General features: G+C 34.6%; 1 protein-coding gene across 2 annotated transcripts in view; it reads left to right on the plus strand.

Annotated features, from left to right (window-relative positions):
• Positions 1–16439, plus strand: part of PNPT1 (polyribonucleotide nucleotidyltransferase 1) — a 44954-nt gene that overhangs the window by 12361 nt on the left and 16154 nt on the right. For both annotated transcript variants that reach the window (XM_019624706.1, XM_019624707.1), the window contains exons 9-18: positions 1953–2139; positions 3006–3057; positions 3445–3502; positions 6208–6304; positions 6728–6830; positions 10061–10131; positions 11855–11891; positions 15120–15186; positions 15278–15367; positions 16344–16397. In XM_019624706.1, coding sequence (XP_019480251.1) covers positions 1953–2139; positions 3006–3057; positions 3445–3502; positions 6208–6304; positions 6728–6830; positions 10061–10131; positions 11855–11891; positions 15120–15186; positions 15278–15367; positions 16344–16397 — 816 coding nt within the window. The remainder of the gene's footprint in view (positions 1–1952; positions 2140–3005; positions 3058–3444; positions 3503–6207; positions 6305–6727; positions 6831–10060; positions 10132–11854; positions 11892–15119; positions 15187–15277; positions 15368–16343; positions 16398–16439) is intronic.

The raw sequence follows: 16439 nt of genomic DNA on the forward strand, positions 1-16439 counted from the left end.
ATGGCAACCCATTGCCACAGGGGCTGCAGCCTACGCCGTCGCCGGCGACTCATGGAAGCCCAGCTCCAGGTTGAGCTGTTCAGCATCTTAGCTGTGGAGGGCAGTGTCACTGGCCCTCATATGTGGAATCCGAACCGGGGCCCTCTGGCGTCCCAAGCCAGTTCTTAACCTTCGCACCACTTGGCCGACTCGAATTGCATTGATGTTTATATCTCCAATTCTGTGAAAGTGAGAGAGGATGTTAGGGGAATACAGATGAGTAAAAGAATATAACCATCTCGGTGTCCTGGTTATCAGAGGAAGCGTCTTCATTCCTCAAGTGAAATATTGAAACCTTACCTTCCTTTATCTTCCCCTATTTATAATATAATTGTTTTAGGACAGTTACATATTTAGAACCATAACAGCAGTGATACCATTTTTGCTTTTGCTTCAGCCATCAAACAATTTAGAAAACTCAAGAGAAGAAGAGTGTATTGTACCTACCCACATTTTTGCCTTGTTTTCTTAACATGGCTTTCTTAACATGGCTTCTTCCTTCATTATTTCCTTTCTGTTTAGAGAACTTCCTTTACTATTATTTTAGGGAAGATCTGCCAGTGACAGATTTTGTTAGATCTCCTTCCTTCATCTAAGAGTCTTGATTTACCCTTCATTCCTAAATATTTTCACTGGATATAGGATTCTAGATTGACAGTTCTTTCAGCACCTGAAAAATATTACATCACTTCCATCTGGCCTTCCTGGTTTCTAGTGATAACTAATGTTTTTTTAATTGTTTTTCCCATGTGGGTCAAGTGTCGGTTTTCTATGGCTGGTTTCAAGACTTTTTTTCTTTGTCTTTGGTTTTCAGAAGATTAATTTTGATGTTTCTTGCTTTCAGTTACCCTTTGCAGTGTTTACTCAAATTCTTGAATCTGTAGGTTTATGTCTTTGCCAAATTTGGGGAGCTTTCAGCTGTTTTTCCCCCCAGTACTTTTCAGTCCTGTCATCTTTCTGTTTCCAGGACTCCAATGACACCAATGTTAGATCTTCGGTTATATTGTCTTTTCACAGGTCTGATGGAATTGTTTCAATTGATTGATGGAATTCCAACTTATAAAGCACATAGGAGATTTTTTTTTTCATTCTAGTTTATACCTAGAAGTCTTAGAAGTGACTTTTTAGATAATAAGTCTTAATGACATGATGTGGTTAAACTATTAGATATGATGCTAACTATGCATTACATGATCTTTGACTTTGGAGAAGTTGAGAAATGCCAGGAATGACACACAAGTTGACAGCACTCTATTCAGCCTTGCAGAAACCAAAACCCAAGCTGAATAACATATTTTAGATACCATGCTAAAAGCTCACTTTGAGCTACCACCCTGTTTTACATAGGAGTTTTACTATTACAAAACCATAAGAGCAACCTTTTTATGGTAGTAGCTGGTGTCTTTTAAATGGCTTTCTCTAAACAATATCACTGCAAAGATTTTCCCATCTGTGCAAGAATTAGACAACGTGACAATGAGAGAATTAAGTGGAAGGTAACATTAAATAATTGCTAAACAGGAAACATTTATTGGACATCTACTATGCTGATATTTTAAAAATTTATTTAAAATTCATATTTAGAATCAATGCAATTGTATACTTTAAAAGGTGGAATTTTATGGTATTTGAATTATATCTAATAAAAATATTTTTAAAATATGCATAGTTTCTTTTGTTTCTTTATGAGAAATCCCTCATTAAATTTAAGAAGACCTAATTTCAAATATCAAAGTTTCTTTATTCATTTACTGCCATTTACATTTTGGAAGTATTTTGATTCTGAGGAAAGAAAAAGGTGGATATACCATTAATAAACAAAATTGATCCATAGAATTTATGTCATGTCATGTTATTTGAAAATGCTATATTGGTGAAATGTTCAAGGGCAATCTTTTTTTTTTTTTCTTTAGTCATGTTGGAAGCCTCTGCAGAGAACGTTTTACAGCAGGACTTTTGCCATGCTATCAAAGTGGGAGTGAAACATACACAACAAATAATTCAGGGCATCCAACAGTTGGTGAGAGAAATTGGTGTTACCAAGAGGACACCTCAGAAGTTATTCATCCCTTCGCCAGAGATTGTGAAGCACACTCATAAGTAAGAACATCTATATAAAAGAAACTATGAAATTGTCACCAGATTTAATTTCCTCTCAGAAAAAAACTTCCCATGTCCATGTATTACTTCTTAGATAGCACCCTTCTGTTTCAAGAGTCACTGCCAGAAATACTAGTCTAATGCATTAAAAAGGATAAATCCAAATACCTCTTCAGTGACCTAAGTTTGAATCTCAAATGAAAAGGGGAGTGAGTTTATTGGTCAAGATTCAGATAATCTGCCTAGCTCTGTGTCAAGGAAAAAGAGAATAAAGCATATTTGAGTATCTAGGGAAACTGGTGAGGTTCTCGAAAAGAAATCAAGTATAACCACCACTATATGCCCAGTGCTTAGAACAATGCCTGCACATAGGCAGGCACTCAGTAAATGTGAATGAATCCCCAGGAAATTATTTCATTTTATTTAAAATAAATTTAAAAAGTTAATATTTCCCTTAGTATCAGTCTCACAGCCATCAGTCAGATTAAAGTGTTAAATAAACTGTTATATAAAGTGCTGTGTAAACAAGAGTTGTCTGCAATAACAGCCAGAATGGATAGAACATAAAAAAGCAAGATATTAAAAAAGACAGAAAAATCTAAGGTGAAGTAAATTGAACAATTAAGAAGTCAGGGCATAATACCATGTATGAGTGATTCCCCTGAAAGGTGAGGAGAAAAAAATTTGTGTTTGTATCCAAATAGTAAACAGGTTAGATGTTAAAGAGCAATAAATACATTTTTTAATTCTTTGTGAAATGCTTATTAAACATTTTAGTTTATTGTTAAATATTTCAGTTTTATTTGTAATATACACTGCCTCATGGTTCCAAATATTATGCTGATGTTTATCTTGTCTTAAAATAGACTCGCCATGGAAAGACTCTATGCAGTTTTTACTGACTATGAACATGATAAAGTAAGTATACCTGGATTTTGTCTTATGTAATTATGTAAAGAATTCTGGGAATTCTTTTTTGGATAACTCAGATAAATTGTTTATGAATGTTAGTCATATGTTTATGAAAAATCTCTAACAAAAAGCTATACAAAATCCTAGCTGTTTGTTTCTCCATTCTACTTTTGTTGATTAGTACAAGTTTTAGGGACATGTGTAAATATATTTGAATCAATTCATAAATAGGTTTATTTCTTGTAAATCAATAGCCAGTTCTAATCTTTTAAAGAATACTACCATTAGAGAACTCTGAGTAGTATTATAATGTGTTCATTGTAAAGTAATTTGAAAATAGGAACGTTAAACTTGCCATGTATATATAAGAACTGAACTTCAGCTTTCCTTTAGGTTTCCAGAGATGAAGCTGTTAACAAGATACGATTAGATACAGAGGAACAACTAAAAGGTGATTTTTTTTTTATTTAAAAAATATTTAAAGGAAATAACAGACTTAAATTTTTGAATGTGAGACCTCAAAAAAATCAGTTATTCTCATTGCTCCTTAGTTTTATCCTCAGTAAACTTGTGATAATGATATGTCATTCTATTAAATTAACTTCTATGAATGTGGTCAGCACTGCACCTGACACAGAGTGGTTGCCAGTAAGTGTTGAATGTGAAATAGTCCTGATCTTTTCAGACTTTTTTACTCCAAGATGTGCGTATCCGTGTATCCTGTCATTTGAAAACCTGAAAGATGTTCTTTACATTTCTTTAGTTCTTTTTTTTTTTTCCCAAAATTTTTTTTTATTATTATTATTATTTTTTTTACTTTATTGGGGAACAATGTTGTTTTTCCAGGACACATCAGCTCCCAGTCAAGTTGCTGTCCTTCAATCTAGTTGCGGGGGGTAGGGGGACACAGCCCACCATCACATGCAGGAGTCGAACCAGCAACCTTGTTGTTAAGAGCACGCGTTCTAACCAACTGAGCCATCCGGCCGCCCAATTTCTTGAGTTCTTAATCTATGAAATTGCAATAATGATATCTGGTGTATGGGGATTAAATGAGTAAATAATTTACATCTATGGTTGGCATATAGTAAATGTTCAATAAATGTTAATTAATGCTGTTATTAATACCATTGTGAATGATATTAATTGTGAAATTTAAATTTTAGAGACTTTAACTCTCTAGGAATTATTAAAAATTTTATTGTAGGGCCGGCCAAGTGGCGCGTTGGTTAAGAGCTGGCTTGTGACGCCAGAGGGCCCCAGTTCGGATCCCACATATGAGGGCCAGTGACACTGCCCTCTACAGCTAAGATGCTGAACAACAGCTCAACCTGGAGCTGGGTTGCCATGAGTCACCGGCAACGGCGTAGGCTGCAGTCCCCTGTGACAGTGGGTTGCCATGGGCTACCGTGTGTAGCCAGCAGCCGCAGTGAGCAGCCATCCAGAAGCCAGCGACTGATGTGCCTCGCCTGGGAAGAGCGCAATGATGGTGCCAATTTGGGCCAGTGAAGCAACATCCTCCACAACTAGACTGAAGAACAAAAGGACAGCAACTTGTCTGTTCCCTTTCCCCCAATTCCCCAATAAAAAATAATCTCTAAAAAAAATCTTTAAAAAAAAGCAAAGTAAACAGAAGGGGTCTCAGAGATATAGAGGAACAATTGATGGCTGCTAGTTGGGAGGGGGTTAGGGAGAAGGGGAAGGGATTAGACAGCATAAATACGTAACTATAATATTCGAGGAATATAATTCTGATGTATAATATTGTATGTCAAGGGAATTGTAATAGATATATATGATATTGGGGGGGAAGTGGGACGGCGGATTGGGGGAGAGGGGTTGTCACCTCGAGAGGTAAAAAGTATAACTATTGCACTGTGTTGTACAGCTGAAACTAATTCTAAAATGTATTTCACAATAAAAAATAATAAAAATAAATAAGAAATTAAAAAAAATTTTTTTAAAGAATTTTATTGTATAGTATCAATCGCATGTACCAAACTTGACATATAGTTCTTGTTAATTTTCTGCTAACAGACAAATAACCTCTCACCTAAATATTTTAAGGTAAAAACTCTGCTGTTAGCATTGATATTAAGGCCATTACTTGTAATTGCCATTGAAAAAGTTTGGTTTTCTCTCTATATTTCATCCTATTAACAATGAGAAGTTGTATAACACCTGTGACCTTATTTAAAAAGAAAAGTAATGTTGTGTTTATACTATAGTAGAATATCTTCTTTACTCTCTGGGTTCATAGGATAATAATTTAAATGTTTTTTTATTATTTTCCTCTCCAAGCGCAACCCAGTTAAAGAATATAAGTTCATATTAAAGTGTAATATTTAAAATGATCATTGCCTGACAAAGATACAGTACTTAATATATCTCTCTTTCTGTGGCCATTTCTTATGTTCTAGTTACTTTAAAATTATATTTAATAAATCAAATGCTTAAGAGAACAGTGCTCGAAACTTGGCTTAAATCAACTGATAAGGTAAAGTAGCTTAACATTTAAAAGCGTAAGCCTAGGCAGACAGACCTGTGTTCAGATCACAGCTGTGTCACTTACTACCTGTGTGATCTCAGGCAATGTACTCTATCTCTTTAGGCCTGTTTTTCTACTGTTGAACGGGGATAATAAAAGAATTGACCACATAACTTATACAAAGATTAAAGATATTTTTAAAAACCACACATAAAGTACCGGGGTCATGAAAGACCTTGGTAAATGTTAACTTAAAAAACCTGTCGGTAGGGATTTGCAGTATATTAAAAAAATTTATTCCTCTATTTGCAGACTAAGTTAAAAGTTCCTCAGGCAAAACAGTGAAGGTGACTATTCTTAAAAGCGTCAGACTTTTCGTAATATAGTTGGTTGGGTTTATCAGGTAGCAATGCAATAGAGAGTGATTTCAAAGCACTATTCTGGTAGAATGCAAACTAAGTTCCCAATAACAGTACATTTAAGGTATAATACTTGTGTCTCTCCTACTTGAGAACATTTGATTTAACTGCTTTGTTTGCCTGAGGACTAAATGTTCAGAGTGAACTCCCTTGGTTTACTTCCATAGTTAACTGATTTGATACTGTGAACTTAAGAGAAATCCTCTCTTCCTAAAAAAGAAAATGTTTGTTTTGCTTTCTCTTCTTTAGAAAAATTTCCAGAGGCTGATTCATATGAAATAATAGAATCCTTCAATGTTGTTGCAAAGGAGGTTTTTAGAAGTATTATTTTGAATGAATACAAAAGGTAAACATATTTTTTTTTATGGAATTAAAGCATGCACTGTCTCTGCGAGTTGTCTTGAAAGTCACTAACTTTCTCAAAACAAGGAATTGGTTTTTTTAAGTGAATAGGAAAGAGCTATAATATTTATTTTATAAACGGGTACCTGTTGAAGAGTGTGTGGATGTCTGTGAGCCTCATGTATAGAGCAGTGCTCCACAGTCCTAACTGCACATAAGAATTACTTGCAGAGCTTTTTAGCAGTACAGGTGTATGGGTTACAACTCCCAAGATTCTGGGGGTGGGCCCAGGTAAAGTTCTTAAAGTTTACAGGGGATTATGATATGCAGATGGGGTTGAGAACTTCCTGGTAGGGATAAAGAGATAATATGTGGTTTTTCTGATTTCCAACACTGCTTTACACACTTATTTCCTTTATTGCTATAGGTGCGATGGTCGAGATTTGATTTCACTTAGGAATATAAATTGTGAGGTAGATATGTTTAAAATTCTTCATGGATCAGCATTATTTCAAAGGGGACAAACACAGGTAATATATGTAAGAAGCTACATTTGCTGGTTCAGGATTGCTTAATTGGAGCTATTAGAAATACATTATGTACATGTTACAGGTTTTAATTATATGGAATGCATTATCCAGAGTAATATGTGATGTTTTAAAAACATTTTTAAAAGCTTCTTTGAGGTACGCAAAATTGAGTCGCTCTTACTCCTCGGTTTATGACATATCGTCATTGGCCTACTCAAGACCCTTATTTGTTTTCTCCATTTAGCCTGAACTTCAGTACTTTTCTTTTCACTTACGTAGGGACCTATTCTCTTGTATTTAATGTATATGTATCTGTTGTTTTTGTGTATGGTATTATGCTTTGAACCTCTTTCTTATGTTAATCACTAATTTTGCTAATCTCATGGGTACAAAGTGGCATGCCTTTGTTTTCATTTGTATTGCCCTCATTATGAGTGAGGCTGAGCATCTTTGTATAATAACCAGTCAACGTGGGGGCTGCACACCTCTAGGGCCCTGTTTTCACATAGTGTCCCTGGAGCTGAGCAAAGTTGTGGCACTAGTTCAGGTTTGCTCTTTTGTGAAATATGTGTTCATATCCTTTGACCAATTTCTTTCTTTTTTAAATATGGTTTACTATCTATTTTCTGCTATTTTTCAGTGAATTGTTATGCGTTTAAATATTAATCCTTTTCAGTAACCAGAATTTGTATGTATCACCTGCCTCTTTCTCATATACCTTACCTTTTAACTTTGCTTGTGGTAACCTATATGTCTATAGGAAACCTGAAATCTTTAGTTTCAATGTAGTTAATCCTTCCCTTGTTTACTTTTGTGGTTTGTTTCTCAAGTCTTATTTAAGAAATCCTTATGCCCAAAGTCACAAAATAAGCACCTATTTTTTCTTTCTATTAGCGTTCTAGCTTTAGCTATCAAATTTAGACCATTAATCTATCTTGGAGTTTATTCCTATACATGGTGTGAGGTGGAAACCTACAGAGTGAGCCAATTTTACATTCAAAGTTATAAACTTTGAATATAAGGTAACATTGTAAATCAATGGGAAATCAAATCAAATTTATTTGCAATGTCACCTTATATTCAAAGTTTATAACTACATTTTTGAAATATATTCTCTTCCATTCTTCTGTGAGTTTCCTGGGCCATTGTCAAACTGTTCTCATTATTATGGTTTTGGGATATGTCTTAATATCTGAAAACCAAATCCTTTTTTATTCTCCTTTCTCCCCACAATATTGTCTTAGCTATTTGGGTACATTTGTGCTTCTTTTGAATTTTAATATTATGTCAAGTTCTGAAAAATAAAAAAAATATTTCTAGGACTTAGATTGGTATTTCATATTTCATATGGATTATTTTGAGAAATGATATTTTTACAATTTAAATCACAGTCTTTACAATGAATATAGTCTAGCTCACCTTTGATTGAGGTTTTCTTTTATGCCTTTTAATGGTTTTTAAAATAACTCCATTAAGATCCTCTGCATACTTTTGTTAGCCACCCTGACAATCTCTGCCTTTTAACTAGAGTGTTATTCCGTTAATATTCAATTTAGTTATTGATGGATTGAATTTAGGGCTGTCATTTTATTATTTAGTTTTATTTGTCCCTTGTTTATTGTTTTTCTGTTCTTTCTGCCTTTTTGAATTAATTGAACATATTTTTAGATTTCTGTTTTAATTTGTCTATTTGCTTTTTAGCTATACTTCTGCATTATTTTTCAGTGATTACCATAGAGAACACGGTATATATCTTTAACTTTTCAGTCTTTTTTAGAGTTAATTCTGTACCACTTCACATAAAATGAGGAAAGTTTACAAACATTTAGGTCCATTTGTTCCTCCTCCTATTTTTTATACTGTAGTTACCTTATTACATTTATATATGTTATAAATGCCACAAGGCAATGTTATAGCTTTTAATTCAAACAATCATAATGTATTTTAAAGAGGGATAGTTTCTTTTTTTTCTTATTGACACACATATTTACCATTTCTGATGCTTTTTATTTCCTTCTGAAGATCTAAGTTTTCATCTAGTATTATTTCCCTTCAATCTGATAAAAATTCCTTTAGTATTGCCCTGTGTGTCTTCTGACGTCAAATTCTTATTTTTCATTTATCTGAAATGTCTTTATTTTGCCTTTCTATATAAAAAACTGTTTTGCTGGATATAGATTCTGAGTTGATGCTTTCTTTTCTTTTAGCACTTAAAAATGTTCCACTGGATTTTTTTTTTTTCATTTTTGTCTGATGAAAAGTCAGGACTCATTGAAATCATTGTTCCCTGTATATTAATTATGTATTTTCTTATGTGTGCTTTTAAGATTTTGTTTTTGGTTTTCAGCAGTACAACCATGAAAAGTGTGATTTCTTTATATTTATCCTGCTGAGCTTGAAGACCACAGGGCTCTGCTTCCCTCTTCCTACTGTAAAATTGTGTCTTTCATTTAACTTGAGAAATTTCAGCCATAATTTCTGCAAATATTTTTTTTGTACCTTATTCTCTCTTTTCTTTCCTTGCAAATACTGTGTTAGTCCTATCGATATTGTCCCACAGTTCCCGGAAACTGTGTTCTCCCCCACCCCCTTGTTCTTTAGACTGGGCAATTTCTATTAATCTGTCTTAATGTTCACTAACTCTAACTCTTATCATCTCTTTTCATTGTGAGATAATATATTTTTCAGTTCTAAAATTTCCATGGTTCTTTTTTATGTCCTTGAGTATAATAGCTGTTGAAAGGTCTTGTCTATTAATCCAACATCTGAATTAGCTCAGGGTCAGTCTGTAGTCATTGTCTTTTTCCCTTGAGAGTGGGCCGTTTCCAGGGTTTTTGGAGTTTTTTTTGGTAGGTTGTATCCTGGATATTTTGAATGATATGTAGAGTCTCTGGATTATGTTACGTCCTTTTAAAGAATACAGATTTTTTTAAACAGGATGTTTTATTGGCTTAACCTTTATTGAGGCTTTCTTTATGGTCCGGTTTTGTAAATATTCCTTCCTCTTCCTGTGCTCTTCCTCTAGCATTCCTAGTACAGTGCTTTACATATGTAGTCTATGTGATGTTATACCTTTGGATTTTTAAATGGTTACTATATTAAATATCATGGCAAGCTTTGTATATAGTATACTTATCGCACTTCTTTAAGAGCTAATTGGGTTCTTTAAATATTTTTAGTTTTCATTTTGTTAGTAAATTAAAGCCTGAAGAATTTTGTTTCTTCTTTAGGTGCTTTGTACTGTTACATTTGATTCATTAGAATCCAGTATTAAGTCGGACCGAATTATAACAGCTATAAAGTAAGTTATGTTTTTTTGGTTATGATGCTCCAATATATAATTGAAGCTCATGTGGTATATTATCATTCATTATTACTTTTAAAAACCTATACCTGTGTACTTTTTTCTGTTTACATAATAGTAATTTCAAGGGAATTTTTGTGCTATATTGTCTTCTAACTCATTGATTAGAACAAATATTGATGAAGAATTCTTTACTATGGGTGCATTTAGTTTACACTCTGTCTCTAGAACCATTCCTCAGGACAGATTTCCTAGGTAATCTTGAATGGATAGGTTTTTCTATTATAAAGAAGAGAGCAAATAAATAAGCAGGAGTCCAGTTACTGAAAATAATCTGAAAGCTGTTAGTAAATGAAAAAACCTTGTCTAATCCTAAGACACATTTGAATTTGTTCAGAAATACTTGACTCTCCTCCTCTGTTCCTAAAAAGTTAGCAGTAAAATCATGTTGGTCAATTTTATATAAGAATCTATATTACAGTCCCCACCAGCATTACTGCATCAGTGTTCTAGGACTCACAGCCACATAGCTCTTTCTTTCCTCAGCACCTAACAGGGTTGCTTCCCTTTCCCTCATTAAGAGTCTTGGAAGACCACAGGGCTCTGCCTCTCTTCCTACTGCCCAACTGATGAGGATAAATCCCAGGATCTTTAACATAGCATCACCAGTTGTTTTTCATGTAACTAATAAAATTGACAATGCAACAATTTGTAATGTTCATTGTAATCATAATTCTTTGTGGGGGCGAGGAGCTCATATACTTTGTATTTTAAATTCCCATCTGGGCCAAATCTTGGCTACCCTACCCCTTCTTCAGGTTGACTCTTTTCTCTCCTAGGAGGCAACACAGCTTCATAAGCACACCGGGCTTGGCCAGGGTACCTCTTTATATTCTAGTCTTAGGTCTGTAACCTGTGTAAGTGAGGAGGCACATATCACTCAGCCATGCTGGCCTTTGGTCTGCTCATCATGTAAAATGCAGGTACTGGGATGATGATCCCTATTCTGCTCTCTAGCCCCCAAAATCATAGGATTCCTTTAGTCCTATGAAGAAGTCTGATTTTTAGATTGCCTTTCCCAAGGCTGCAGTTATGGTTATGCAGATTTAGCCGAAATCCTCTGCAAAGAGTTGCCTTTTGTAATCCCATCCAAAGGGGACACTATTTGTGCTAAGATCTTGTATGTGTCTGTCAGTTAAAGATAAATCTGGTTTCCTCCTTCCAGGAATTGTTTTTTCTCATCCTTATTTTAACCTATTCTACATATAGTTACAACAGCTCTGTTTTCAAACCCTGAAAAGCTCTTTGCCTATCATATCTTCTGATTGCTCTCAGCTACGTCCTGTCAGTTACTGATCTTCATTGCACATGTTGACTGGGAGAAAGACTGTAACTCTGAGATTTAGCTAATGTGTTTATAACATTTAGGATTCTTTCAATAGTTAGTAATGCTTAAAAGTATGTATCTAGTGTTTTATATTCAAATCTGGATATTTAATTGCTCATATTTAAAGGAAAATTGTTTTCCTACATCTGTGAGAATTCATTTATAAGCCCCAGAAAAAATACCATCTCTAATATTCATCCTTCTAATTCTCATTTTCAGACCAACACTCTGATACCCAATTGTTTTCAAAAATCCCCTTAACTCTTTTTTAATTGTTGAAATAAATTTGTTTGTATCTGTATAATGTTTATAATATTATGCTTTTTGTTGTAGTGGGATAAAAGATAAAAATTTCATGCTGCACTATGAGGTAACGTGAATTTTTTTCCCTATATTTTATTATGAAAAATTTCCAGGATAAGCAAAGTTGAAAGAACTTTACAGTGAATAGCTGTATACCCACTACCTAGGTTCTACCACAAACATTTTATTGTGCTAGTTTTAAATATCTGTGAAGGTGGATTTGGGGGCTGTTATTTTATTGCATACAGAAGAAATTTAGAGAGATACCGTAAGTAGTAGCTTTCCAATCAACAACTTCCTGTTGAGTCATATAGAAATGTATACATACATTAAAGAATAGTAGACAATGTATGTCGTTTTAGTCAAGAAAGAATTGTACACCTGAAACTAATATAACCAATATAATATTGTATACCAACTATACCTAAACAAACACAAAAATTTTAATTAAAAAAAAAGCTTTCAAATTTACCTAAAGAGGAACTTGACATCACTAGGGTTAGGCATGACCTAAAATAATACTTTCCATCACTCAATCCTCTCCCTGCTTTTTTATTATGTTTTTTGTGTTTGTTTGTTTTGTTTTTCTAAAGATTTTATTGGGGAATTGGGAGAGGGGAACAGACAAGTTGCTGTCCTTTTGTTCTTCAGTCTACTTGTGGAGGATGTTGCTTCACTGGCCCATGTTGGTATTATCACTGCGCTCTTCCCGGGTGAGGCAGATCAGTCACTGGCCACTGGACGGCCACTCACAGCGGCTCGTGGCAGCTCATGCTGGCTGCCGGCCACACACGGTAGCGCATGGCAGCCCACTGCAGCAGGGGCTGCAGCCTACGCCGTCGCCGGCGACTCATGGCAGCCCAGCTCCAGGTTGAGCTGTTGTTCACCATCTTAGCTGTAGAGGGCAGCGTCACTGGCCCTCGTGGGATCCGAACCAGGGCCCTGCTGCTCATAGCTGGCATCCGAAGCCAACTCAACCAACGTGCCACTCAGCCAGCCCTTAATTATATTTTTCCAGCACTTTCCACTGATGCTATATGCTCAATTAAATTTATTTTATATATTGTATTTTTATTATGGCTCATCGAATCTGTAATCCTCACAAGAATGGAAATTCTAAAATATCAAGGACCTTGTATGGTCTCTGTTGCATTTTCTTGTGTCATCTAGAATGATGTTTGGCACACCTGGTGCCAAATAAATGTTTGTGAAGCAAATGGGAAAAAAAAAATGTTGTACTTATTCACATGTGTCAAACAAAAGTGGGGCTTTTCAAATACCTCAACTGGAAAATTACCTTCTCCCTTTCAATTCACTTATATGTTCATATTTTTACATATTTGATTATTAGTAAAAGAATTGAGGTATTTAATATGAAAGTACTTCATATGAAATTATTATATATAATTAAACTTGTGATTGACTTTATTCACAACTAATCATAAAGGACCAGACATGATATATAAAACTTTAATTTTAGTATTTACAGCATATACCCTGGAAGGCTAGTGTAAAGTAGCAAGTCACTTCATCTTTGACTATTGTTGGCTGCCCACAATCCCAACATGTTAATTTTGGTGAACCTGCTATCGTTAATAGAGAACATTTCATGTAATGTATGTTAGAGACTATCCATAAATCTGATGATTCTCACAGGTCTTGAGTACCTTATAAATATCCTGTTCTGGATATGCCTAGATGCTACAGAAGCACATCCTTTGTCATGAGCTAAAAAAAGTACATGGCAATCTTTTCTAAAAGGGCAGCTGTGAAAATGCAGCTCTGGCTGATAATGGGAAAAGAGGTGGGGAAGGGGGCAGAAGGATGCAGGGTTGTTATTTTTGTAGCATCTCATTTTTAAAAAAACTTTATTGTAAAATAAAATACAGATACTTAAAACCATATAAAATAAAGGATGGTTTAATGAGTTTTGTTGTTGTTTTTTTCTTTCTTTTTTAGCTGAGCCATCCTGCTGCCTGTTGGCAGCTCAGTGGCAGCTCAGCTTGGGCTGGGCCTCAAACGGCTGTTGCTTAGAACTCGCACTCTTGAGCAAGCTCTTAACCAACTAAGCCACTTGGCCAGCCCTTAATGAGTTTTTATAAGGCAGACACCCATGTAACCACCACCTAAATCAGAAAATACGATGTTGCCAGTCATCCCAGAAGCCACTCCATGTTCTTCATCCCAGTCTCAACACCCTTCTTCCCCTAAAAGCAATTACTCTCCTAAGTTTTATAATCACTTTCTTGTGTTTCTAGTATACATCCCTAGATACTATAGTGTAGTCTTGCCTGTTTTTCTAAAATTTGATATTTCTTTAAGTTTCTTTTAATCCATAGATTTCTCCTCCATTACATTGTTTTCTTTATAATCTATCTGGTGCATCCCTGGAGCCATTTGAACTGCAGAGTTCCCAACAGCCTAGTTGGTGCTAATTGCACACACATGGTGCAGCTCAGTACGTTCCTCTGTCGTCCTATCTCCTGAAAATTGACTGCTAGATCCAGAAGCTTGATCAGATTTATGTTCCATTACTCCTTCTTAAAAACATTTTGTTAAAGAAACTGGAATTCCAGATTTTTATAGGAAATTTCCCAATTTTTTAAATGATCACAACTAATTCATATCCCTTTGAGACAATATATTGGTCAAATAAAAGTTTGTAACCTCTGGCTAAAGTTTATAAAACCCTTATTGAAATTGAAAAAGATCTCTGTTTCCTCAATGTGCATTTAAAAACATACATATATATTTTTTTATTATTACAAAAATTAATCTTTTTATTAATTTAAACATTATAAAACTTTATGTTGTAAATCCCCATAACCATCTACTTCCCACCCCAATTCGCATACACACTAGAAATACCTACTTTTAGCAATTTGGTATATATTTTAGATGTCCAGGCATTTTCTGTGTATACCAAGGGTGCCAAAAAATACAAGTGGACGCTTTAGTCAACATTGCTCCACCAGTAGTTCATTGTAATCAGAAGTGTCTGGACGCTGATGGTAACCACTTTGAGCACCTCTTGTAATTGCAGAAGTCAAACGTGACTTGTATTCATTTTTGTTGTCGGTATATATTGAGTATTACAATTTTAATACAGTTTTTTCCTCTCTTAAAATGTGTATACATTTTTTGTCACCTTCTGTATATATGAATATACTGGGGTTTTTTTAACAGTAATGGGATTTTATGGTTTTGTAACTTCTTTTATTTTGGTATATATCTTGGATATCTTTTCATGTCAGTTGTATATGTGTGGTTTTTTGGTATTGTTTTGTTTTTTAAGTTTCCTCCTTATGCAACAAATGAAACGGGCAAAGTCACTGGTGTAAATAGAAGAGAACTTGGGCACGGTGAGTATAAATCTATAAACTTATATAGTATTTTTTTTATGGTATTCTTATAGAGAGTACATTTCTTGCTTATTATTTATTTCTAATTTAGGTGCTCTTGCTGAGAAAGCTTTGTATCCTGTTATTCCCAAAGATTTTCCTTTCACCATAAGAGTCACATCTGAAGTGCTGGAATCAAATGGTATGGTATTGAAATATATTTTTCCTAGTCAAAAAGACTAGACTCCCTTTTATATTCTTTTCATTACTGTTACATTGCTTATGACTACTGTACCCAAACCCATTACGAGAGAACAGTCTGTTTAGTTAATTGTATACTTGTCTGAATCTTTGTTCTTAGCTAATTAGAGGTTTTGAAAGCAATATAAAACAAATATTTCTCTTTATCTGTTATAATAGATCCACTTTGGGGTATTTGTTTCTTTATTTTTCACAAACCATAGAGCAAGGCTTGCTAGGAGACAGGAATGCCAAAATAGAGTGATCCATTAGGCAGGGAACACCTGTCATTTTTCACAGATATAAGTAGACACCACAGAGAGCGGCTGTGTTAAAAGGTCAAACTGAAGTAAAAAATCAGTCCACAGGTCAAGGCCAGGTATGGTGATTAAAGGCAGAAAGGGTACAGAGTTCTCAAAGATGTAGCAGTCACAGAGAAGATGGTCATAGGTATTTAAACAAACAAAGTAAGCTCAAAATTTAAACTGGAGACTGTCTGTTCTCTCCTGTGTGTGACTTGGCTATGGCTTTTGGCCTAGTGAGAGAGCCAAAGCCCGATATCTTTAACTGCCTTCTGATTAAGCAACAAAAGAGGCATGCTGATTCTTCTGGGAGAGATTCTTAGAATCAGAATTTTGGGCACTGCTATCCAGTAGAACTCTCTTTGATAATGGAAGTTCTCAATCTGTGTGCTGTCCATTGAGGAACTGAATTTATTTCAATTAATTTAAATTCAGTAGCCACATATGGCTAATGGCTATCATATTGGACCATGCAGCTGTATAGTTCATGGTTTAGGAGAGCTTGCCTTCATTGCTCTTTAAAAAGGAAAAAATATTGAATTTTATATAATTGTATGTTTGTAAAGAAATAACAATTTTGCATATTTTTTAAAAATTAGTGTATTATAAAGCAGGTATTTTTCTTCCTTTCTATAGGATCATCTTCTATGGCATCTGCATGTTGTGGAAGCTTAGCATTAATGGATGCAGGTAAAAGAATTGTGTCTCAAAACTTCTAATGCTTCAATAGTT

Source organism: Hipposideros armiger, unplaced genomic scaffold, assembly GCF_001890085.2.
Source record: "Hipposideros armiger isolate ML-2016 unplaced genomic scaffold, ASM189008v1 scaffold_602, whole genome shotgun sequence".
In the NCBI taxonomy this organism is placed as follows: domain Eukaryota; kingdom Metazoa; phylum Chordata; class Mammalia; order Chiroptera; family Hipposideridae; genus Hipposideros; species Hipposideros armiger.